At 37.0% G+C, this 25,618-nt stretch overlaps 1 protein-coding gene across 14 annotated transcripts in view; it reads right to left on the minus strand.

Moving 5' to 3' along the window:
* Positions 1-25,618, minus strand: part of MYCBP2 (MYC binding protein 2) — a 190,187-nt gene that overhangs the window by 130,777 nt on the left and 33,792 nt on the right. For all 14 annotated transcript variants that reach the window (XM_051608381.1, XM_051608380.1, XM_051608394.1 and 11 more), the window contains exons 3-16: positions 24,454-24,669; positions 19,298-19,451; positions 17,711-17,907; positions 17,250-17,492; positions 16,910-16,981; positions 14,058-14,154; positions 8,800-8,873; positions 7,485-7,623; positions 6,649-6,725; positions 4,890-5,094; positions 3,898-4,062; positions 3,006-3,164; positions 2,094-2,298; positions 1,291-1,436 (exon numbers count right to left, since the gene is read on the minus strand). In XM_051608381.1, coding sequence (XP_051464341.1) covers positions 1,291-1,436; positions 2,094-2,298; positions 3,006-3,164; positions 3,898-4,062; positions 4,890-5,094; positions 6,649-6,725; positions 7,485-7,623; positions 8,800-8,873; positions 14,058-14,154; positions 16,910-16,981; positions 17,250-17,492; positions 17,711-17,907; positions 19,298-19,451; positions 24,454-24,669 — 2,149 coding nt within the window. The remainder of the gene's footprint in view (positions 1-1,290; positions 1,437-2,093; positions 2,299-3,005; positions 3,165-3,897; positions 4,063-4,889; positions 5,095-6,648; positions 6,726-7,484; positions 7,624-8,799; positions 8,874-14,057; positions 14,155-16,909; positions 16,982-17,249; positions 17,493-17,710; positions 17,908-19,297; positions 19,452-24,453; positions 24,670-25,618) is intronic.

The raw sequence follows: 25,618 nt of genomic DNA on the forward strand, positions 1-25,618 counted from the left end.
CGATGCCAAGACCAACACAGGACCAAAAGCTACTGTCTGTCCTGTTAGAAGAGGAGTTAGCAAAGCTCAGGCATGAGAATACAGCTCTCAAGCACAGATGTTACTGCCACTCACTATCTGCACACTGCAACTCACTATCAGGATAAACCTACCTCTGTGAGAGCAAAGCAAATTACACTTAGAAATTACATTTAGAAATATCAGGACTGCACACTGAGGTTATTTGGGGTCCCCTCTTATCAAGAGATTCACTTGTAGTTTCTATTTATCTTTTGCTTAGGGAAAAAATAAATAAATATCCCATACTCAAAGTATAGGATATAATTTTCTATTATTACTGTTCTCTTCACCCCCTAGATAAAATATTTTTACATCCCACCAGTTTAAGTCACACATCTGATTATTTTATGGTTCTTTTCTATACCAGATTCTATATTAATACATCCATGCAGGATTAAGTGCTCTATGTAATTCTAAATATAAAAGTAAGGAAGGAAAGTCTGATCTCCAAAAACCTCTTACTTCCCCATTTTAAGTACAGCGAATACAGTATTAAAAATACTGTGATAACAGATCTTACAAGGCAAGATCCCAAACTGTATTTTCCAATGGTCCTACCAGTTGCTATTTTTTATCCTAAAGTAAGTATTTTTGGGAAGGGAGGGTTAAATGGAAGGTGTTTTGTTTTGTTTGTTTCTTTGTTTTTAAGTTTCAGCTCTCTCTGAAAATTTACAAGAGAAAAAAGCAAAGAAAGTTTCTGAGAAAAAATATTTTCCATTTTTTATGTGACTGCAAAAAAAAAAAACGACAATAAAATGAACATAGAAAAAAGTTAGGCTATCAAAAAAGGACAGTAACAACTTCTTAAGTGTCAGCATTAGTATTGTAATTGCACAAGTCAAAATGACACACGTCTGTAGTAAAATATCTCACTTAACGATCCCCCTTTACTGTATCACCAATAAATAAATCTGCCTGACAAGCAACATTTTATCCATTTTAATAGTATTATACTAACACTACCCTGTAAATCTAAAAGGTCAGTAATTTGGTTAGAAACAAACAATGGCATCATTAACCTACATAGTCTTATCATACAGAAGAATCTAAATACTGAAATACTAACTGGAGAGAACAAATCTATTTCTAAGCTAACCTGTTATTGAAGTTTCAAAAGTCAGCAGTGGAAATGAGTTTATTAAACTGTGTAAACAGAGGTAGTGAAGGGAAAAAAAAAAGTGCAGTAAAAAAAAAAATTAAAAGCCATCTTGATCATTTCACATCACTTACCCAGCAAGAGATCTAAAGGTATCATCTCTTTTACAGCATCAAGGATTCCTCTTTGCCTTGCTTCCTGGCCATCCAGTTCTCTAGCACACGCCTTGCAGCAGCCACATACAGCACAGCCCGACTCACCTGAGCCACAGCCACAGATTCTGCAGCAAAGAGTTGCTTTATCACTATCTTTTATTTTCATGAGTTACTGATGCCTTTGTAATAAAAACATACGTTACTGGCTTGTTCTATGTGTGGACATGTATTTTTTCCTGAGATAAACAGAAAGTAACACTAATTTAAATACTAGCTGCTGTAGCCAGGGAGCACACAGTGACCATATGTATCCGAACGGATTCCTTAGCAATACTTGTTCTTCATTCAATTAATTAACATACACCACATGAAAACATGAACCAAGACATAATCAGCACATGTAATGCTGGAGAAACAGTAATAACAATATGTAAAGCAGTGGCCCTTTATGCAGCACAACCCTGAAGTACCAGATAAGAGCAACTGAAACAGCAAGATAAAAAAAACTCCTAAGCATAGGACAACAAAGGGTAATCCCAAAGCCAGCAAGTCTGTCAAGAGACAGATTCTATCAGTGTTCATGTTCAACAGCTTCATACTCAACCATCACAAGCTATTTACAAAAATTGTAACTTACTTCTGATTTTAAAGGTATAGACACTTCTTAGATACAATGTTACCTCAGACTGAAGTTTAACAACACATCAACTTGGTTTATGTTGAACAGGTGCTTTAGCCATTCACCACACTCTAACAAGAGCATTTTCCGTATGTCCGCTTACCCTCCAGGCACTCTGTCAGGACGTCCACTACTAACACAGCTAGCTCCATAGCCTGTGCAATCTCCACATACAGTGCACACCATACACTGCTCCAGCTTCCATTTATGCATGCCTGGAGGACACATCATGGATTTCTCATCTTTTTCATCCAGTTCCTCTTCTAGGTCTTCATCCATTGCTGTTGCCATGTTCTCAACTCCAAAACCTAATTAAAATATTGAAACAATAAACAGCTGTTTTCTGAGGCCAACAGTGGCTACTGAAGAAGCTCTGAAGAACACACACAGATGAGATTTTAAAAGGAATGATCAGGCATGCCTGATTTGCATGCTCAGCCAGCACAATGACACTTCTAAAACCTCTCTGATCATGGGCTGGGATATGTATCTCATTTTCTCAACTGAATGGAAAATGAAACATTTATATTCAGCATACAAGAGGTCATTCACTTGTGTATAAATTAGTTCAATCTGGCAAAGGTGAATAGGTCTGATTTTTTGTACCTGTATTTAGGAGTAATGGAAACCTTAATTTGTGCGGAGAAAGGTCTAGACTTGCATTCATGCCCTGTTTAGGCAAACAACAGCCTCAAGACAATGCACACAAGCAAAAGTAGAAAAAAATTTCTTACTGGAACAATGGAACATAGTAAGACAAGGAGTGATGAAGTTCAGCTCTTTTCTTTTAATAGAAAAGCTTTTTCATCAACAAAGTAATAGATTTTTTTTTTTAACATAACTAAGTTTATTAGTATGTGCAGAACATAAAAAATGTGACAGTTGAAGTGAAAGCATCCATACCTGATTTTTTAAAAACTCATTGCATGTACTTAAGCTTCTGTACTCTAATTAGATACATGATACAATAAACACTTAGCTGTGCTCTCACTTGTGAAAAATCTAGGTCCCTCACCTTTTCCTCCTTGGCTCATGGATCCTGTGTCTCGTCCACACTGTCCTTTATTATTTACACCAAATGTCCAAACTTCTCCATTCTTCATTAACACACAGGTGTGAGCTTTGCCCATAGCTACTTGAGTCACAAAATGACCTTTCAAATCTGTCACTAAACCTGTAAGAAATAAAATATTTGAGTGGCAAATCACATTTTCTACCTGAAGAGAAAACTTCAGTGATTTAACAAAATTGATAGTGGACACTGACAATTTTAAAAATAATGGCAAGGGGAAAAACAGAAGATACAAAAAACAAGTGCAAGAATAAGAAGTAATAGGAAAGAATAAGAAAGATTCAGACCTAGGCCATTTGTTCTCCAAAGAAAGAAAAGTCAAAACCAAATCAAACTCTGCTGCAAATCACTTGTTTTGAAAAACAGTTCTAAAGGAGTCACGATGCCATTAGAATTTATTTATTTAATATTTTATTAAAATTGAGATGCACTGGAACACCTGCAAATTCAAAACAAGCTGTCTTGTGAGCAAAGGAACATATAAGGCTTGGTTTCCTGCAGCCTTTGGTCATAACAAAAACATGCCTCATTTCTGTGACTTGTTTCCTTGTGTGGCTTCTGGTGTCAGATTAATACAACAAATAATCTTTTTTTTTTCCTCCTTAGTTAGAGCATTAATTCAGTATTTATCACCAGTGCTGCTATGTATTTTTACAGAAACTAAGGAAAGTGTCTTCTCTTCCTATCCTTCTGTTACGTTTGGCTGAATCAACAGAAATTCAGAAATCTATTAGAGCAATAAGCACACAAATATAATTTCCATAGGCTAAAAACTTCCAGATTCATTTCAAATACTCTAGTTGAGAAATCATTCAAAAGACAAAGATTAACTTACTTGTGCTATCAGAGTAAATGGCATCTTTCCCAAACATGTAGAGTTCTCCATCTTTTGAAATTACAGAACTGCTTCCATTATTGCACGCTGTAGATATGACAATCTTTCCTTCCATTTTAATAATTTTTTTAGGCTTATATGGTTTTGATTGCCGTCTGCTTTTAGCTTCACAGAAATAAATAAATTGCAAGTCATTCTACCAAAAAATCCTTAAGGCACAATAGTAACATTTGCTTTATAATTAGGGATTAGTTTTCAGACTGCTACTGAAAAAACAAACATCTGTATGACCCCCGGTCTAATTTTTATTGGATTACACTGGTTTTCCTCAAAAAATTCAATGGCAAGCAAAGTAATTATTAGATAGGTAGATTAGATTTTTCAAGTTCTTCTTTTACATATATATACTGAAGTAACTTCACAAAGCAGCACATAATAAAAAAAAGTCCTCATTGCCATCTGAGAATATAGATGACAACACAAGCACAATCAGGTAACAGAGAAATGCTACAAAAGTTCTTTATTGTAAAAAAGAAATAATGTTTAATTCTCTATTTATTAAAACCATGTTTAGAAAATCTTTGAGACACAACGGATTCCCACAAGTGGAACAAGGGAAGAAAAAGTACTAACAAAACCCCACATCAAAACAATTGTTTGCAATCTAGTCTCAAACAAAACAACTAAAGTTTGGCTCTTCACTTGTTCAGACAACATCCCACCAGGGCAGACATCACGGCCTGTTGACCAAACTTCTGTCTTTTCTCAGGACAACTCTGAAACAGAGCTGTCACCGCACAATCCAAAGTGTACTAAAACTGAGACCAACATCTCTAGCTGGGAGAGGCAGTGGCACCGGTTGTCAGGACCTGTGGCTGCTGTGAAATTCACTCCCAAAGGCATGCTTGCATGTTCTGAGAAAAAGTTAAAACTCTTCAAATTATAGTTAACAGGCTTTTATCAACCATTGATCAAGAAAGCACAATACGTACTTGATTCGCCATCTTCTCCTTTACTAGCAGAACCTGTGAAGAAGATGCTTCCATCCTCAGCAACCAGTAAGGCATGAGAGCCATCATGTCCAACAGAGAACTGAATAATCTTTGGAGATTTTGTGATTGGGAGCTCAACCCATTTTCCTGCTGAAGGACCACCTTGTTTGATTCCAAGGCTCTGGTATTTGCCAGTATAATAAATCTAGGAGAAAACAGTTTATTGTTTTCAGTTATGCCACAGTACTTTAAACTTGCACAATTTTTAAACTTGCATTACTTATCCCTATCATTTCAAACCATACAAAACTTCTTCTGATATTGTTCACACTGTTTCACCTTAACCCATTAATTTTTACTTCATGGGGGAAACATTCTGATTAGATTCTGCTTGTTTTGAAATGTGCTTTCTACTGTGCCAGACAGTTAGTTTTCAATATATAATTGTTTGGCTAGATGAGTTGAACACACAAGAAAGAACTGTTCAAAAGAAACTACTCAGGAAACTTAGCATTTGAAACACTTCAGAGAAATGTCTGGTCTGTGTAAAAACAAGATGGCATGATAACAATAAAAATCATTAAAAATGCCAAGTTACTAGAATTTTAATATGCTTCAACACATTTTTAAAATTTTATTTTCAGCAAATGCACAGTGAACACTGAGTACATAAGCAGTAAGACAGAATAAAATATTTCATATGAACAAGGACAAAAACTTCTGATATGGATGACAAAGTTTACTCCAGAACTATGCTAACCAACAGTCCTATAAAATGGGTGTGGGTACCTAAAGCCATTTTTCATTGTCTTATAAAGTGTATTTCATAACTAAACATAGAATTTTAGCTATCAAAACTAGGAAATGGGTTAACTTTATACTGAGGAGGCATTTGTCTGAAGATCAGATTAATGTCTTCTCCAATGTCTGAAGAGTCCTGCTTGATGAAGACATGTTTCATACTATGAAATTTTATTTTAATAAAGGTTTATTTATTAACATTTTCACCAATCTTGCTGTTTTGATAGAAGCAGAGCAAGGTCTCATTCCAATAAAGCAACACAATTCTGAACAGAGGAAAACAAAGAACTATGCTTATAACAAGTAAAATAACATTAGTTTCCCAAACCAGAAGAGAAACACAGTAAATAATGTAAAAAGTCATAGTGATGGTAGGCAAAACTATTCTATATTTCAATGAATATGCAAATGCCTCTGAAAAACAGTCTCCCCTGAGCAGAACTAACATATCAAAACACTAAGAACAGGTTTTTAAAAAGTCAGCTGAAAACTTTGTACAGGGGAAGTCAGTATTCTCTGGAGGATCAGAGAAATCAGGCTGGGATTTAATTAAATTACTATGGTCAGACTGTTGATGGAAACTCATGAGGCCAAAAATTTTGCAAATGTGCCAATATATTATTTGTAGGCAAAAGGTAAGCTATCTCCCCCAAATCCAAAACAAAGCCTCACACTGCCTCTAAGTAAGATCAACTGTAGAAATTCCTATAAATTCAACCAAACAGTCAAGCCTCAGATTTCTCAATGGTTCCAACACCGTTTGTTGTCAAATAACCATTTACCTTTTTCTCCTTGAAGCGAGCTCTGAAAATGTATTTAAATACAGTCATATAAATTCAATCTAACATGCTAAAAAGGCAAAAAAGGAATTGTGAAAAAAATTGCAATTTTTTTTTTTTTTTTAAATGAACAAACAGGCTGATGCCATTCACTATTTACTACAGAACATTTTCAGTACCTTTCCACTAGCAGTTTTCATTAGTGCAAACTCTCTTCCGGCACCAAGGACAGCTGATTCCTCATCAAACCCTGTACCTGTGTGAGTGAGATTGTGTTAACTGGACAGTTTCATCAGGCAGTTTCACAGACCAGTTTACAGACCCAGTTCTGCCAGGGAGAGCTTGTCATAACAACGGTTCTAAGAAACTTAATAGTGAAACATAATTTTGCTGTCACGAGAAGGCTTAAAGGACTAGACTTGGCAGAGTTATTCAAAGTAGAAAAAAGCATCAGCAGAGAGGAACTGCACTTGGTCAGACCTAAGGTCAAACAAGCTTTTATTCTGATAGTGCCAAAAGCAGACATCTAACAGAGCAAAAAACCCCAAAGCAAATGCCAAGTGATATTTCTCCAAAATACCTCCACAGACACCAACAATTTTGCATCTCAAACTCTGATGCAAAGGTGGTTTTCAAGTATTTAGAATATTTCAGTGTATTTATTATCAGTTAATCCAGTCAGCAGTCCTTTTGTTAACTTTGATCCACAGCAAGGAGTTCCATAGCTTACCTACATGTTTTATAAGCACTATTATGAAGTCCAAGCTTCAAACAATTATATATTTATTGTTCAATTAGAAGAAAACACTGGAAAACCATGGGTAGTGCTAGAAACAGCCAGATGGTTCAAAATGAGTGTATGAATTACTCTTAAGCAGTTTCAAACCCCTTGTACTTCTCCAAGTGTTGTTAATGGAGCTAAACCTTCCTGCACATCATAAAAAGGAAGGGCACTGTTTCGGTTTTATGATTTTCATTACAAGCTTGTTATTAACCTTCAAAGAGGACGACTTACTGATAATGTGCAAGTCTTTCTCCAGATCAAACAATGAGATGCCACAGGCATGTAAGCATTTTCTTGCAAGCTTAAGCTGCAGTTCTTGTTGCAGTACCGGCTCAGTACTCGTTGCAAATATTCGCACTACAAAGCCATCCTGTAATAAATAAAAAAGTCTACTTCATACTGTATAAGAAATTCAGTCATTTATTTTCCATGGCCTAAGTGTGCCAGTAGAATACCATTTCAGAGTAAATTATCAGAGGACACATTGAAAAAGTAACATTTATTATCGACGAGAAAATCTGGAAGTACCAAACAGGATAAGCAATTGACAGATATTGAACATACTGAATTTATGAAAATACTAAGAGTATAGAGAATTGCTATAGAAATAACTGTGAATCCCACTATAGAAATTGTGTTTTTATAACTATTTACAACTATTTACATCTACCTTTTAAGCTCCTAACTTCTCCTAATTCAGAACCCACAATTTTGCACGCAGTTTAAGAGTGGCAGTTTTAAGGAGTAGCTAAAACAGGTTTCTGTTTACAAGTCCAGATGAAGTATCTTCATCTGGCCATCTTAAGAAGTTGTTCTGTTAGCAGGAAAATAGATTAACCCTTAGTTTTCTACCACCTGCATGTCTGCATCTCTTGCCAACCCTGTCTCACTCCTGCTCAATTCCTGTTTTGCAGCTTTCTCACTGTCAAACAATGACCAGCCCAGAACTAAAAATGTAATAAAGGTGTGCCAAACAAAACACAGAACAGCCAGACTGGTTTTGTCCCAGCAGAAGCACTTATCTGGGTTTCCACAGCTTTGGCCAACAGTTTGAATATAAAAAAATCTATTGGAATGTAATTTATTTCATATTTCTATGAAATCCAGCTGAAGTTCTCCAACAAGTAACAAAGCAACTACAGAAAATTAAATTAGAAAAAAAAGGGTATTTTTATATTAATAAATAATAATCCAAGACACTTATCCCACAGAGATCTTGTAGAATAACATGTTTAAAAGCCATTACTCCATGTATAAGACTTTCCTCCTAAGAAAGAGCAACAAGGTTTTTTCTTAAAACTTACCTGAAAAATGAAAAAGCCTGAAAAATCCATCACAGACCAAAACTGTGTGGATAAATAGCAAAATACTTCTCCTTTATGCACAAATGTGGCAGTTTCTCATAATCTCTAGATACATGGATTTCTTCCTTAGTTGTGTTAGCAAAGAAAAAGCCAAACATTACACAAAAAAGGAAGCTGTAAATATTGTAAAATGAAACAATTCAGTTGCAAGAAAAACTCTACCCATCACACATATCACTTACATCTCTAGATGCTGCTATTTGATTAATATACTCTCCATCAGTGAAGAGGATATTCTGCCCTTCAGTATGACAATCTGTAAGAGAAAGATGAAGTGCACTGCATCAGTTTATATTAACATACATACACTCTTCTCTGCTTCTTTCTGATTCATTCTCATTACAATCAGACTATGAGAGTTCTCATTTGTCTAAAGAGATCACACTGTTCTGATAACACATTATTTTACAAGAGGATCTCCTCTCTCACCAAAAGCATGTAATACTCCTTTGTCAACTCAGGAGTTACTAAAGCACATGCCATCGTATGAAATGTAAGGTTTTACACAAATATTTAACTACAAAAGCATTTTGCATTCACCTGTGAGGGCTATTTTAAACTACTTTAAAACAACTAAACTCATTTTCTGGAAGCATTAGTTGTTTTCCTTCCCCGGAGACTTTAGTGTTTTTTTTTAAACAAGGGCCATTATCTTTAAAGAAAATTTTACTCAGATCAGCATATAAAATCTACAGAGATAAATTAAAAAGAACCAAGCTTCAAATTTATCATATAGTTTTCAAGAAGGACAGGGAACTGCTTGAAAGAGTCCAGCACAGAGCCACAAAGATGATTAAGGGAGTGGAACATCTCCCTTACGAGGAAAGGCTGAGGGAGCTGGGTCTCTTTAGCTTAGAGGAGACTGAGGGGTGACCTCATCAATGTTTTCAAATATGTTAAGGGCGAGTGTCAGGAGGACAGAGCCAGGCTTTTTTCAGTGATGTCTATTGATAGGACAAGGGGCAATGGGTACAAACTAGGACATAGGAGGTTCCATGTGAATATCAGGAAGAACTTCTTTACTGTGAGAGTGACAGAGCACTGGAAAAGGCTGCCTAGAGAGGCTGTGGAGTCACCTTTGCTGGAGACATTCAAAACCCGCCTGGACACGTTCCTGTGTGATGAGCTCTGGGTGACCCTGCTCTGGAAGGGGGTTGGACTAGATGATCTTTCACGGTCCCTTCCAACCCCTAGGATTCTGTGATTGTCATGTTTCCATTGTTTATAAATTTTACCAAAATCTGAGGGTTTGCAAAGCTATAAAGCATATACTCAAATGCATTACATTTATTGAAAACATGTCAGGTATTTCCAATAAAAAAGGCAGGGAAAGAATTCTGCCCATGTTAGGGGAAAAAAAAAGAGACTTCTTTCTCTTCAAGTTTAAAAGTATGTCATTACACCATTTCTTCTTCCCTCCTTGCTCTGCTGATGGAGCTACTAACAAAGAGATTGATATTATATAGCTTGTAAGCTTCATTGATTACACACAGGAAAGAGACCTCTTCCAAAAATACTACAGAACACCTACTTTACATTCTAAATATCTGCTTCATAAGCTGAACAAAGATCCAGTATCAGTCATTTTATCTAACAAATTTAATGCTAATGAAGCACACACAATATCCTTCCAGCATTACCTGTAATGTTGCTATTATTTTGGTAGCTAGCTGGAGGGTTTTATTAAAAATAATACAGCTTAAAAAACCCTTCTGCTCATCACCACAAAACAAGTGAAAGCAAATAAAGTCATCGGGAAAAGTCAGCATGGATGCACCAAAGGGAAATCATGCTTGACCAATCTGATTGCCTTATATGGCTGGCTGGCTAGATGGGGGGAGAGCAGTGGATGTTATCTACCTTGACTTAGGCAAGGCCTTTGACACTGTCTCCCATAACATCCTCATTAGGAAACTGAGGGAGTGTGGGTTAGACGAGTGAACAGTGATGTGGACTGAGATCTGGCTGAGTGACAGAACTGAGAGGGATGTCGAGTTGGAGGCCTGTAGCCAGCTGTGTCCCCCAGGGGTCAATATTCAGCCCAGTCCTGTTCAACATATTCAGCAATGACCTGGATGAGGGAACAGAGTATATCCTCAGCAAGTTCACTGATGATACCAAACTGAGTACTATGCTGCCATCCAGTGTGACCTGGACAGGCTGGAGAGCTGGGCAGAGAAGGACCTAATGAGGTTCAATAAGGGCAAGTGTAGGATCCTGCACCTGGCGAGGAAAAATGCCAGGTACCAGTACAGGTTAGGGGTGGACCTGCTGAAAAGCAGTTCTGAGGAGAAGGATCTGGAAGTCCTGGTAGACAGTAAATTACCAGTCAGCCAGCAATGTGCCCTTGTTGTTAAGGCCAATGGAATTCTGGGGTGCATAAGGAAGAGTGGGGCCAGTAGGTCAAGGGAGGATATTCTCTCCCTCTACTCTGCCCTGGTGAGGCCACATCTGGAATAATGCATCCAGTTCTGGGCTCCACAGTTCAAGAGAGACAGGGAACTACTAGAGAGAGTAGAGTGGAGGGCAAAATGATTGGGGGATTGGAGCATCTCCTTTATGAGGAAAGGCTGAGAGAGCTGGGACTCTTTAGCCTCAAGAAGAGAAGGCTGAAGGGAGACCTTATTAATGCCTTTAAGTATCTAAAGGGTGGGTACAAGGAGGATGGAGTCAGACTCTTTCAGTAGTTCCCAGTGACAGGACAAGGGGCAATGGGCACAAGCTGGAACATAGGAAGTTCCATTTAAATATGAGAAAAACTTTTTTAGTGTGAGGGTGACAGAGCACTGGAACAATCTGCCCAAGGTTACTGTGGAGTCCCCTTGTCTGGAGATATTCAAACCCCACCTGGATGCAGTCCTGAGTAATGTGCTCCTGCTTTAGTAGGGAGTTGGACTAGATGATCTCTAGAGGTCCCTTCCGACTCTGACAATTCTGTAATTCTGGGAAGTTTAAGATTTCACAGAGCTGGTGGATCCTACTGCCTGAGGAAGATGACAACGTTCCAGAGATCACTGAGATTTCCAGGGTCACATGACTTCTAGCTAGGATCAAATCTAATCACATCTGCTGATGAACTTCTAATCTCCTACACATCCCTGTACTAACAAATACCTAATTTAAATGCATTATCACCAGTCCAGGCATTTGAAAGAGATTAAGTCCAGACAGAGCCATGTCTGAGTACCATACCAGCTACAAGGAAACACTTGGAGTCAAATTAGTTTTAAGCTGTTAGAAAGGTTACTGCCCTCTAGCTCTATCCATCTAGGTTTTGCAGAATTACAACATGCTGCAAGTATTACTAAGATTACAGTGGGGCAGCCACTACTATTTGGAGGTATGTACATAATCAGGTTTCCTCAGGGTAGGTCACATAGCCTCCCCACACCTTCATTCCTTTCCTTCTAAGGGGAAATGGCAATAATTAAAGTGGACCCCTTCAAATTTGTCCTAGCCAAAAGAACAAGGCCATATGCACTCACAATATAATACTGTAATGAATGTGTAGAAGTGCAGGAAGTAAAACAGTAAAGTTCAAGGGCTGAAATACAACAGGTAGTAGGTACGAAGGACATCTAGCATCCACTTTGACACCGTCACAAAACATCCAAAATGTAATTGTGTGAAATAGTTTGAAGGACTTCTGAATGGATATTACCACAGATAGAAGATTTTCTTTTGTACTGAAATATTAATACATTTTTATTTTGTGCCTTTTTATAGCATAAACACAAAGCTGTCTTGCAGAATGACACCTGTCACCAAGATTTGCAAAAGAAAGCCAACGCCTCAGAGGTGCAGACTTTAAATGTGCTCATGTGTTTCCCAAGACTTGAACGACGAGCACTGACTTGATTACCAATTATCTACTGGTTGAAGAAGCAGCTTTGAGGTGAAGAAAGTGTCAGGTCCTTGAATGTGTTCTTACTCAAGTTTCTCAAACAGTCCCATAGAGACCAAGCAGCTTAAAGAGACATCCACATTTTAAGGACTTGCAGAAAGTCTCATGAACTAGATTCAACACTCATAATTTTTTTCAAAATTTACTGTTTGTGTTTGAAATACAAAAAACCTAGAGAATTTTTCTGAGGTTTTAGTCAGTGCCTTCTTATTTATGTGAGGATGCAACACAAAAGTCTCTCCTCTGATCTATAGCATAAGGCTGTCACTGTTCAATCAAAAGATAGTCTTGTGCCCTTCTACTGTTTACACGTGTGGATAGGAACAGATTTGCTTCACCAGGAGGTGACTAAAGTATGTTCTAGGAACATTCTCATTTTCTAAACAGAGATGCAAGTTATGAGGCTTCTCTGAAAAAAACCAAAAATCCCAAACACCAAAAAAACCAACCAAACAAGCAAACCCCCCCCAAAAAAAACACAACCCCAACAAAACAAAGAAAAAACTCTAACAAAAGCAAAATTACAAGAAGATCCCAACATAAAAACCCACCACCACTTCAAACATCAGAAACATGGTACATCGGTGCTCAACAGCCTCCCTTATTTTTTTAGATATATTTCTATCTATATTGAAAACAAAATGGTTTTGGTCATAGTTCGTAACCAACTACACATAAGAGACACTGGAAACAAAGTCATATCAAATTCAAACGAGAAAGAAATAAAAATTCCCTTAGGAAGGAATGATCATATACTCTAAAATGTTGTAATATTGCCCTTTGCCAGAAGGTCGAGGGAGGTTCCCCTGCCCTTCTACTCTGCCCTAGTAAGACCACAGCTGGAGTACTGTGTCCAGTTCTGGGTTCCCCAGTTCAAGAGGGACAGGGATATACTGGAAAGAGTCCAATGGCGGGCTACAAGGATGACTCAGGGACTGGAACATGTCATACAAGGAAAAGCTGAGAGACCTGGGGCTGTTTAGTCTTGAGAAAAGAAGACTCAGAGGGGACCTTATTAATTTCTATAAATATCTGAAGGGTGTGTGTCAAGAATGGGCCAATCTCTTCCCAGTGGTGCCCTGTGATAGGACAAGGGGAAACGACACCAAGTTGCAACACAGGAAGTTCCACCACAACATGAGGAAAAACTTCTTTACTGTGAGGGCGACAAAGCACTGGAACAGGTTGCCTAGAGAGGCTGTAGAGTCTTCCTCTCCAGAGACTTTCAAGACCCATCTGGACTCATCCCTGTGTGATCTGCCCTAGGTGTTCCTGCTGCAGCAGGGGGGTTGGACTCCATGAGCTTCAGAGGTCCCTTCCAACCCCTATGATTCTATGGTTCTTCCTGTAATTGAACTAACATGTAAGACCTCTGAAGGAAATGCTGCAGCTGGTCTAATGCAGCAAATTGAAGTCACAAAAAAGCACCGTCTTTGTGATCTCAAAATCTATCTCAATTTCTGTTCAGCTTACCTGGAAATACATAGCATGTAATCAGTAAACTATAATCATCTTCTCATATCTGGAGGTTCATACCTGGCAAAGCAACTGTACCGTCTTGTTCCAGAGTTTCTGGGTTTATTCTTATGGCTGTCATACTGTGATTATTTGCATCTCTATATAATAAATAACCCTGGTAAGAATAAGAATATACATATTGGTATGAAAACATTATTTAATACATCCAAGCATATTGTCAAAAGTTAAATAATGTAATTATTATTATAGGTAGTGTTTAAAATTTTTTAAACCTTTTACATCAAGTTTTCTTAATTTTGCCAATCAACCTTCTTCCACTAATTAAATTCTGTAATAAAAACACCAGAAACCTGACCTCCTTGCTCCACACTTTCTAAATGCCATAGATCAGCATGCTCAAGTTCATATATAGCACTTGAAAACACACATAGTAATTCTGTTCTTTATGAATATATACAATTGCAGTTAAAAGCCACGGGAAAAAACAGTGTTTCTGTCTCCACTTTCCAAATCAAGAAAAGACTCATGGGAATACCAGGAAGGAGATGTATATATTGCCCTATATAGAGAAGCGATCATTAATGAGTATTAACAAATGCATTAAAAATTAGAACATTTTTCCAAGATGTTAACTACCTTGACTCCCATACTAAGAAGACTCCATGTATTTATTCTTTCTGACCTCTTCAAAGAAATTTGTGCAAAGTATATGGTGATTTTGGGTGAAAGCAGCTGTGAAATAAGGCTGCATACTGCTCACCTCCCAGTTCCTAACTAAACCTAGGGGAAAAGAAATATTCAGGCCTAATGATTTTCTCTTTCTGTTCCTCCATGTGTAGAATAGCTCCATATCCCCAAAACTGCCTATTCTGGGCCAAAAGCCCACATCAAGAAGTCTCCATTGATATACCAGAACAGTATCTTCTCTCTGTACACACATATGTATATATATAAAATGTTTCTTCCTTAAACAATTTGCCTACCTGAAACTCACATCTGAGGTTGATTGTTTATAGTTAGAACTTAGAGTGCACTTCTAAATAAACACAGTCAGAGAAGTTTTGCTTTAGCTTAAACTAGGTAGGTTGCTTAAGCCCCCACTTCTGCTTAATGTGCACATATCCATAAGAGAGGCAATGTGGCAACTTTGCTCTCGCGTTCTGTTTGAGCCTACAGTGTCTGTGAACCCTTTAAAGAATTTGAGGGAGCAGGGCAGAAACAGGGACTTTACACTTCGGAAGCACTTATGCTATAAAAGCAGGTACAGGAAAGGAAAAATACTACTGAAGGGCACTTATGAACATATTCTCTCAAGGTGACTGATGCCAAGCAAAGCAGCATTCACTTGCAGAGGCCAGTATGTATAATGAGTAAATAATGATTCTGACAACACCAGAGTCACACCAGGAGACATGACAATGGCTTGCAGTTGCTTGAAGCATGACTGGCCTCAGATGGGGATTCTACACATTGAGAATGGATGTCTTTCACAGGGAGGTTGCTAACGCTTAACTTCAGAGTATCTTCATTTGTCAGAGAGTCAGAAACTCTAATTACAATAATCTAACAACAAAAAAAATCAAACAAAAAAATCAAACAACACTTTTACTTCCACCTAAACTACTTGAATTTTCCTGGAAAAAAAATCAGCCTCTGTGAGGAAAAACAAATCCATGAAAACAGAAGGAAAAGCTTCAGTCTAAAATAACTGGTATGATGAAGTAAGAAAAAATATTTACATGTGAACTGACTTAACCAATCATCTGAAGGGAAACAAGACCTATGGCATGTAAAATGCCACTTACACACGTTCCTATAAAATATAGCACCAGTGACACTTCTTATGCCTTTGGGTAGTCACAGTATGAGTGCATACACCTGTACAAGCACTCAAAGAACAACATCAAATATATTTATAGCTATGTACAGAATGTCCAAATGTATAATTCCATATAATGAAAATCTATGGATCCTACTCCTTTCCAAACTGACAAAACAACTCCTGAATCACTGCATCAACACACATTTGCATCGTGCCAGTACACCTTCTGGTGATCCTCTGTTTTGATGCTAAACAAAACCATACTTCATCTATGATAACTGTAATAACAGAATTTATACTTGTAAAGAACAATTTCACTTCAGAAGCATGGAAAGGAGTCAATTTAATTTCACACTGAAACAAGATCATTCAGTTAATCATAAATGTGCAATTAAAATTGCTTAGCAGCTAAAAATGAAGCAAATAAATTCACTGTTCTCTGAAATTTATTTTTTGTTTGTTGGAGGTTTTTTGTTTGTTTGGTTTTTAATAGAACACTCAGTGGTAATAACAGGATTCTAAAAAAAATCCCAAAACACTATTTTTATAGTGCATGGCAGAGATATAAGAAAGGCTATTTGATATTCCAGAAACTGACTAAAAGAATAAACAATCCAAATAGTTAGCTCTGCAGTGGTAATGTCAACAATTATCTCTACTTATGGCTTACACAATCTCAATCCCCCAACCAAAACAGCATCTCCTTATTTCACTGCAAATAAAAAGGAATTTCGGGTACTATTTTTACACTATTCTAATGCAAATGCACCCTTTTACATCCACCAACTTAATTATTTAACAAGCAGATATCAACTGACTGCCCAATTAATAGATTTATGCGTTACTCATATTTTTAGGATGTCTTACAGTGACAACACAAATCAATGACACTTTTCATTACTCCTTTTTATAAGCCAATGCCATCAGATGCTCCTGATCTTCCACAATTTGTATGTCAGTGCCAACAACCTGATTTTTATAACTAAAGCCAACAGAACAATACAATGTCTGTGAAAGCTTACTCTAAGCCAAGGTCTACTTAAATTACTCATGGGGGGTGGGGCACAAGTTTTAAGTGTTCACCTACCTGAGCATAGCCTAACCAAGACTTTTTTTCCTTTCTGTTTTTGATGCGGGATGTAGAATTGTATATATGGCCCTGAAAAGTAAAACAAAAACCTCTCATCATTTAACAGATATCAGAGTGACAATTTTACACTTAAATCATGTTATGGTCTTCAACCCTACGGAGAGTGAAAATTCTAAGAAAGTGCCAGAAAAATCACACAGAAATGATCAGATAAAATTTAGACAAACTGTAAAACATCTGACCATTAGTAAGCTACAAAAGATTCTCAATGGAAACAGGATATCATAAAAGTTAAAATATTAACTATCATTCATCAGATAAGAAGAAATATCATTACCCTCACTGTCCCACTATATCCAGAGCCAATTTTGTAAAGTCCATCTTTACATAAGAGATAGAGGAAAAAACCATCACTCTGAAGTAGGCACTGGTCATCTTCATCTACAGATATTTCTTTCAGTGGCCATTTGTGCATCAAAGCTGCCTTCTTTATCCCATTACTGAACCAGTCCTGGATTTGAATTTTGCCCACCAGAACTGCCTGTACACTCCGCTGAAGAGAGTTTAAAATGGTTGGCACCTAAACAATAAAATAAAGAGTGAGTAAAAAGCATGACTATTTTTTCATGTGGCATTTTCTGTTCTATCTCCAACTCAAGAGAGAAAAAGAAATATCTACTCATCTCAAAAAACAGCGAGAGAAAGAAGTTAACTGAATTTATACAACAGATCTTCTCACAAGTCATGTGCACATAATTTACATAAATTGCCAGATAAAGAGAAGTTTCAGTGCAAGACCTGGATAGTCTGACAAGCATGGCTGCCATTATTGGTGAGGATAGCAGAGATTGCTTGCAACGTTCTTCCTGTCTCTCCCCATGCAGCTACCAAACTGAAGAGGCAAGCACAGGAAAGTGCTGTCAAGGACTGTCCTGTGCTGTCATTCATTCCTGTGCTACGGACAGTTATCTCCAGAAGAAGCTGGAACAGGGATTCTGCAGATAAAACACAGCAATTACATAGACAAGTCACAAAATCATACCAAGCAAATTGCCTGTCAATAGGAAATTAAACTCACAAAATACATCTTTTCTCAGCCATTAAGTTTAATCCTATTTTCAGACAGAAAACACAGCTCATTCAAGTAGGTCTACAACACCCTTAACTTTTCATTCCTTCTCAAACAGAAAACATCAAGTCTTGACAAACACAATGGTCAAAGAATAAGCAAAACTAAGTCCTTCTGTTACGGCGGAACACATTAATAAGAAATGAGCCAGGAGTTACTCTACCTGCCTATTCAGTCTACATCATGACTAAGATGATGTGGAGGTCTTGACCAAATTTGTCTAAGCTGTTTGACCATTATCCATGTTGAAGTACCTCCCATTTCTCAGAAATGAGCATTTCACATCAAAGCTTGAAAATTATTTTGATCATATGCCTCTTCGCAAGCACTGTTTAGCAGCTGAACATTAGTAATAATCAAGGTTTGAACAGAAATCCACCTCAAACTTTTTTTATAGCACACACAAACAATTACTATGGCAGTAATCAAAACAATGCCTCCTTTGTAGCTTTATAATATTCTGTGCATCAAAACAAAAGCTTTGTGTAGTAAAATGCTTTCATCTTTGGGAAGAGAATATTACTGAGCCATACCATAACACAGGGAAAACATACATAGGAAGTCTTAAGAGATTTTTTTATTTAATTATTTTTAAGTAACAGATGATAGGGCCTAGCCTTCTTTGCAGCTCTATAAACGAGTAAAAACTATTAATTAATAAAAGATAATTTAATTTTAACTTAAAGGACATAATCAATCATTCACTCAAAGCCATCAGGTGTTCAACTTTCATTTCACTATCATTAAAAGCAAAATGAATTGTCATGGAAACTTTTGAGTGGCCAGAGGAAATAAAAGCAAAAATTCTGACAGTTCAGCAGCTATATGTAATTTACAGCATTAAAGAGCTGAGCTATAGATTACAAGAGCAGATCACAAGAGAAGTTCACTGTAGATCATCTTCCCAATAAGTTCAAGTGTTTTATAGCTTCAGTAAGACAAATTAATCACAATTTGTAAGGTTGTGACGTTTACTTTTTTCAGTGAAACTGTGCATTACACAGCAACAAAATACAACCTTTATATATACATATATAGACACACACCTTTTTTTTATGTGCCAACATTTCTGTTCTACAAAAGATTAATCTTGAGAAAGTACGGGTTAGATACACCAGAAGGAGTTTAAACTCAAGAATAAAGTCAGTCTGCTAAGAACAAGCATATCTCACAATTACTTATAGAGAATCATTTTTCTTCTGTTCAATACAGTAACAGACGTATTAACACAAATACAGTAACAGATGAGACATTACCTAGGACTTCAGGAGGCTCTGACTGCAGGCCTTCTGGTTGCTGGCCCTGGAGCACATTAAGTAGGGCCTGCAGGCTTCTGAGACACAAGGATGGATGAGAAAATCTTGTTTCCTTTATGAGTTCAAAGACTTCACATAATCCAACTTCAATGATCTAAAGAAGTATAGATAATTCAGAATATCTGTTAATGTAATATTTTTGGTCTTGATCAATAAAGGTATATCCCAGTGTTCACAGAACAAGACAGCTACTTGTGTAACAAAAATATAATACAGAATACAATTCAAAAGAGAATCAAAATCAAGAACACACCTACACAACTGCACTAGCAAATACTACACAGATGTCATTATAGGAAATAGCATATCTAAGCAGAGTAAATAGTTCCCTGAAAAAATAAGGAACCTTAAATATTTTTTTTGTAAGAAAAACTGTGCTTCTAAGACCTAATTTCTACCAAGTTCACATTTGGTTTGACAGACCTCTTTTGTTCCTTTTTCTTGCACATTAATGTGAACCAGCAAGCTAGAACTGCCTTGCAACCTGACTTCCCAACTTAAGTAATGATACCTTTGACAGTTGATACTGGCAGCACGAGTACTTTCCCTTTCAAAGGCACTAAGATTGCTCGTGTGGCAATAAAAAAAAATAAAGATTAACTACTTGTCACTAAAACACCATAGGTACTAACTGCAGACATGCATTATGCCAACTAATACTACATCTGTAAGAGCACTGTTAGAGCCACTTCTAACTTCCCCTTCAGGCATTCCTGGATATTCTGAATTACAATTATGCCTTCTCTCCAGTCAACATTGCTTTCACATCTTTCCCAAACTCAGTATGTAATAAAGAGGTTGAGAGAAAAATAAGCAGAGTTAACTCATTACAAATAAGCAACTATGTCTCCAAAACTTCACTGTGTGTTTCTGTTAGGAGCAGAGCCTCAGTGTTTAGACTGTTTTACATAGATTCATCCCTGGGTAAAACCTAAGACTGAAATGTGAAAACAATTAAAACTGTTAATGGGACTGCCACTTATACTTAAAACCAATCTATTCTGACAGCTGTAAGTTCTACTGGATGCCTTTGCTGTTGTTCCATTTATTTTGATTCATGTCTTTCAGAAGTTACTCTCCTACTTGTTTGAGTTTTGGAGGAAGAACAGAAGCACAATAAAATCAAGCACAACAGCAGTTCTCCTGCAAATTTACATTTTCTATCTTCAGTGGATTGGAGAAAAATACATGCATGGAATCAGTGAAAAAAACCCCAGCAAACCCTGTCAACAGAATGACAGCACAGATGGCTTTTCCAGGATCCAAAACTCAGCATCATCTTGCAGGCTAAATAATAAACCACACTGTAGTACATTTTTAGAAATACCTTTTTTTTTTTCCATCATAGTATTTCTGAGAGAAACTTGAGTTTATCTTATTCTTCCCAATCTCCACACAGAAGAACTTATCTAGCAGCTGACAGAGGCAACTGGAGAGCAATAAACCAAACACAGTCAAGAAAATAATTTGGTGAACTTCCACTATAGCAGGAATCGACACTGTATAGATCAGCTGGGATTTTACCTGATCTGCACAGGTTTTGGGTTGTTGTTTGGTTGTGGGTTTTTTTTAGTATCTGAGACCAACAGACTGAATGGACTTCTTAAAAGAGGTCTCTTTAAGGTCTCTTAACACCACATACAACTGTCAACCCCAAACCTTGCCCCCCTAAAAAAAAATAATAAAATAAAAAGCCCACTAGAGCATGTCCTGAAGTGCCTCATCTACATGTTTTTTAAATACCTCCAAGGATGGTGACTCCACCACCTCCCTGGGCAGCCCATTCCAGTGCCCGACTACTTTTTCAGTATAGAAATCTTTCCTAATATCCAGTCTAATCCTGCCGCAACTTCAGGCCATCTCCTCTTGTTATTTATTTGAGAGTAGAGTCCAACACTCACCTCCCTACAACCTCCTTTTAGGTAGCTGTAGAGATCTAGTTCCAGTTCCCTCAGCCTCTCCTCACAGGATTTGTTCTCCAGCCCCTTCACCAGCTTGGATGCCCTTCTCTGAACTCGCTCCAGCACCTCCGTGTCTTTCTTATAGCGATGGGCCCAGAACTGCACACAGTACTCCAGGTGCAGCCTCACCAGTGCCAAGTACAGAGGCACAATCATCTCTCTTCTCCTGCTGGCTATACTATTCCTGATACAGGCCAGGATGCCATTGGCCTTCTTAGCCACTTGGGCACACTGCTGGCTCATATCCAGCTGGGTGTCGACCAACACCCCCAGGTCCTTTACCTCTGGGCAGCCCTCCAGGCACTCTGCCCCAAGCCTGTAGCATTGCCTGGGGTTGTTGTGATCATAATGCCCGACCCAGCACCTGGCCTTGTTAATTTATATGTATATTATATGCATGCAAAAAAAACCAAACTTGACACAGGTAACATTCTCCTAATGAATTTTAAAAGACTTACAGTAATTTTCTAAAGAGAGTAATTTTTCTTTTCTTTTTTTGTTGTAACATGAAAATGTTAATTTTTGCTTAAGCTCATTAGCTAACCAGCAAAATGTATGCCACTGCAGGAAAAAAACATTTAGCCACTTAATTCCACCTTAATCCAGCATTTGTTCCTTTTAGTACAGCGCTTTTGCGGATCATCCATAACCCAATGTTCACTTTAATATCGGGGGGCAGAGCGAAGTAACTGCAAATAAAATCAGTAGAACCTAATCTGCCTCACTTCAACTAGAGATAATTCCCCGTCATTAGCAAAGGTACTAAATAAATAAGGTACTAAGTAAATCAGGAAAAGGCAAATACTTAACGTAAATCCAAAATATTCAAACTATCAAATAAAATTGCTAAAACTGTTTGAACACATCCAAAATGAATACTTTATTGTGCTATATCCAAAGACCAGCAAAGTATATCTCTGTGTCACTTTTAACAACTGTTAAAGCTGTTGTTCTCAATCTTATTATAGAAACCGCATAGGACAACTTCTAATTCCAAATTGTATTCTAAATAAAAGCACTAACAAATCTGACTTACTCAAATATAAGATTCAAAAAAAAAAAAAGGCTTCAATAGTGTCACCTAAGTTGCATAAGAAGTAGAACATTTTCAACTTATTCTCAATTAAATGAAGAATTAAAAAAACAACAACAACAAACAAACCCCAACCAACCCCATCAAGGACTAACTTTGGTAGTTTAACTCTGGAGAAACACAAATCCTGGTTACACCCTTTTTTAAAAATCTTCCACCTCATTGTCAAATTCAAAAGACATCAGTATTCTCTCTAATAAGCCAACAACTGCTTTCAGAAACTGGTGTAGTAAACGTACCATAAGCCTCAGAAACTTCACTAACTTTCTTCCTTATATTTAACAAACGAAGCCCAACCAAGTATTGTTCATTATACATAAGAACTAGACCATAATATACTGAAAGCTGGTGACGGACACCTGTATTCAGGATACAAAGACATTTACATAGAAGTTTTACTACCTGTCGGCTCCAAGTGGATACCTTTTTCAAATGTATGGATGCAAGTGAAATTGATAATTAAAAGTTTCTTACCTTAGAGGAACCTAAACAATCTAATATTAGCTAGATAGATATTTGTTACAGCCTTAGTAATTTTAGTAACTAAGACATTGTCAAATCAGTAAAAATTCTTAAACTCTAATGTTTGGTAAAGTTTTTGCTTTTTAGCAATACTTTGAAAGCATACTGATTTTCATCAAATTCCTATTTCCCGTATTAAACATAACAAAGTAGCTCACCGATTTTCTGTTGTGAGAAAGGAAGTGTCAAGTTTCCCACCACACCATTTTTTCCAAGCCACCATCTTTTTAAAACTGCACCGCTTTTCAAAATTGCTCTTTTATAAATTCTCCAATACCTTTAAGAATACCCATGTTTTAGTCTCCACATACAAGCGTTCTGTCTGTATCACTGGTAAATCCGATCCTTCCCTGAACCTCTTTTAATTTCAACATTTCTGTAACATTCCATTCCATTCCTTTTCAGTGTTGATAGTTACATTGTCTTTTACCTAAAATTTCATATTAAGCAGCTAAAAGCATTTGCCAATTCATTTAATATAATCCACAAGGAGTCAGACGAAGTCCAAAAAACACGACAGTTTTATTTCCACTGACTGCACATTATTTTGCAACTATCAACCATGAAATTTCAGCTGTCAAGTTGCAGTTACCTGACTTGGTTACATTCCTCTGCAGTTCACCACCACTATGTCCACCAACTATGCCCTTCAGATAATATTACCTAAACACAATCACCTATAAAACTCTAATTTTCTAAGCAACTAGGACATTCTACATAATGACTGCTACAACCACATTTTTAACTCAGTATTTGTATTGTTTTTAGAAGAAATACAAACAAGGGAAGTTACTCTGAATATGCTTTTTACACTCAGATTAACAAAAGGAAGGACCCACAGGTTTAATAAGGTAGCAATGACAAAACTGAATGCACTGAAGTTACAAACTAAGTGAAACAGAAAATTTAAAAAATGAAGAAAAAACAGTACCTCCAATGTAGATTATTTCTGACTTTCCACTATTAATAAGCATAGAAGTAGTGAATAGTAAAAAACCTACCCTAGGTGTTAAACCTACAAATGTCCAAAGTCTTAATGTGCATTACTAATTATCTGCAGTTATCCATGTGAAAAGGCACTAAAGGCAAAAAGGGTAAGGATTAAAATACTAAGGCAGTAAGAATAATTTATAGTAACTGCAATTATAACTGGAAAATCATCTTAGCAAACACTCCACCAGTTCCATTCCAACAGCAGAAAGATTTATTTTTTGGGGAGAATAAAGCAGGAGAAAGCACCCTTTATTGCTACTAGCTGGTAGCCTCTGACATGTAAAAGCTGCCTTACATGCATTCTATGTAGACTTCTGAGGCTGTAGGTTCCTTCAAGTACCAGCACTTATAAAAGGAAAGCAAGTTGAACGCTTACCTGACATTATTAGTCCAGATTATTCTGGACTAGATGAACTACAAGTAAAACTTTTGCTATTTTCTATGCAACTGGTTTATAACGCTGTTCTTTATTCCCCACAAAGAACACACCAAAAATGGCACACTGTAAACAGCATCCAGTTACTTGCCTTTGGAAGTTTAATAGGTGGCTCTTTGGATTCTTCTTCTTCATCGCTGTCCGAATCCCCACTCTGTACACTGTTCTTTGAAGCCAAAGATACAGATGCTTCTTTTTTTTGCCACTCCAACACACAATGGCGAACATTGCAGTAAACATTAAAAGCTGAAGGGTTGCTATGTAATCTGATATCTGGTATGGTTATTGTACTTTCTAGGTTTTCAGTCTGAAAAACAAGAGGAGTTTTAAGTTTATTAGAAGTTTCAAGCTTTGTAAATACAAGTGATCTCAACAGTCTCAATAATATTGGCCAACCAAATGATTCTCAAACTGGAGACAGGACTATCCCTTTGAAATTATATTTCAGGCAGGGAAGAAAGGAGGTAAATTAAGACATTACAAAATATTCCATTTGGCTTTAGCCTCTACCAGTCATAACTCGATGAGGACACTGGGATAGAAAATGAAAACATCTCAGCTACAGAATGTTCCAAACCTGTGTCACAATGAATAGACTAGCAAAATTCAGGATTTAACTTAAGAGAAGCCAGTTGGGTTTTTAAAAAATTATTACTAGTGAATTTTAAAATATTTGTTATTCTAGTTGTTAATTTTAATGTATTGTCATTAAATGAAAGGAGTTGACAAGTCCAGAAGCTCCCCCAGCAGGATGCTGCTGATAGTCATTTTGTAAATAATAAAAATCTAATGGACAAGCTACTGAATACAAAGAAATCTGTCAAGGCCTAAAAAATAACAAAACACCATCCTGTTTTCAGAAGCCCTGAGCCACAACATAATATTTGGGAAACTGTTCTGAGAAATTACCACTACCTTGGCCCCATACTTTCCTTAGCATCTCCTACTGGTACACTACCATCTGCTACTGCCAGGATACAGAAGAGCCTTCATGCGGCTGCCACTAGACTTGGAAAAAATATTAAGAAAAAATGTTTGATTTTTTTAAATAAACATTTTTAAATTCTGTCCCATACTCCCCTTTTCTGCAACAGTAAGATGGGACAGGAGAAATGAGAGTTTTAAACAAACCAAACCCCACAACAACAAAAAATTCCTAGGCAGGGACATACTTTCTCTTCATCTCTGTGCTACCAAAGACTAGGCTTGTTTGAGCACAGGCTATGAAAAACTGGGCTTCAGTCACACAGGAAGAA

Source organism: Apus apus, chromosome 1 (genome assembly GCF_020740795.1).
Source record: "Apus apus isolate bApuApu2 chromosome 1, bApuApu2.pri.cur, whole genome shotgun sequence".
NCBI classification, from domain to species: Eukaryota; Metazoa; Chordata; class Aves; order Apodiformes; family Apodidae; genus Apus; species Apus apus.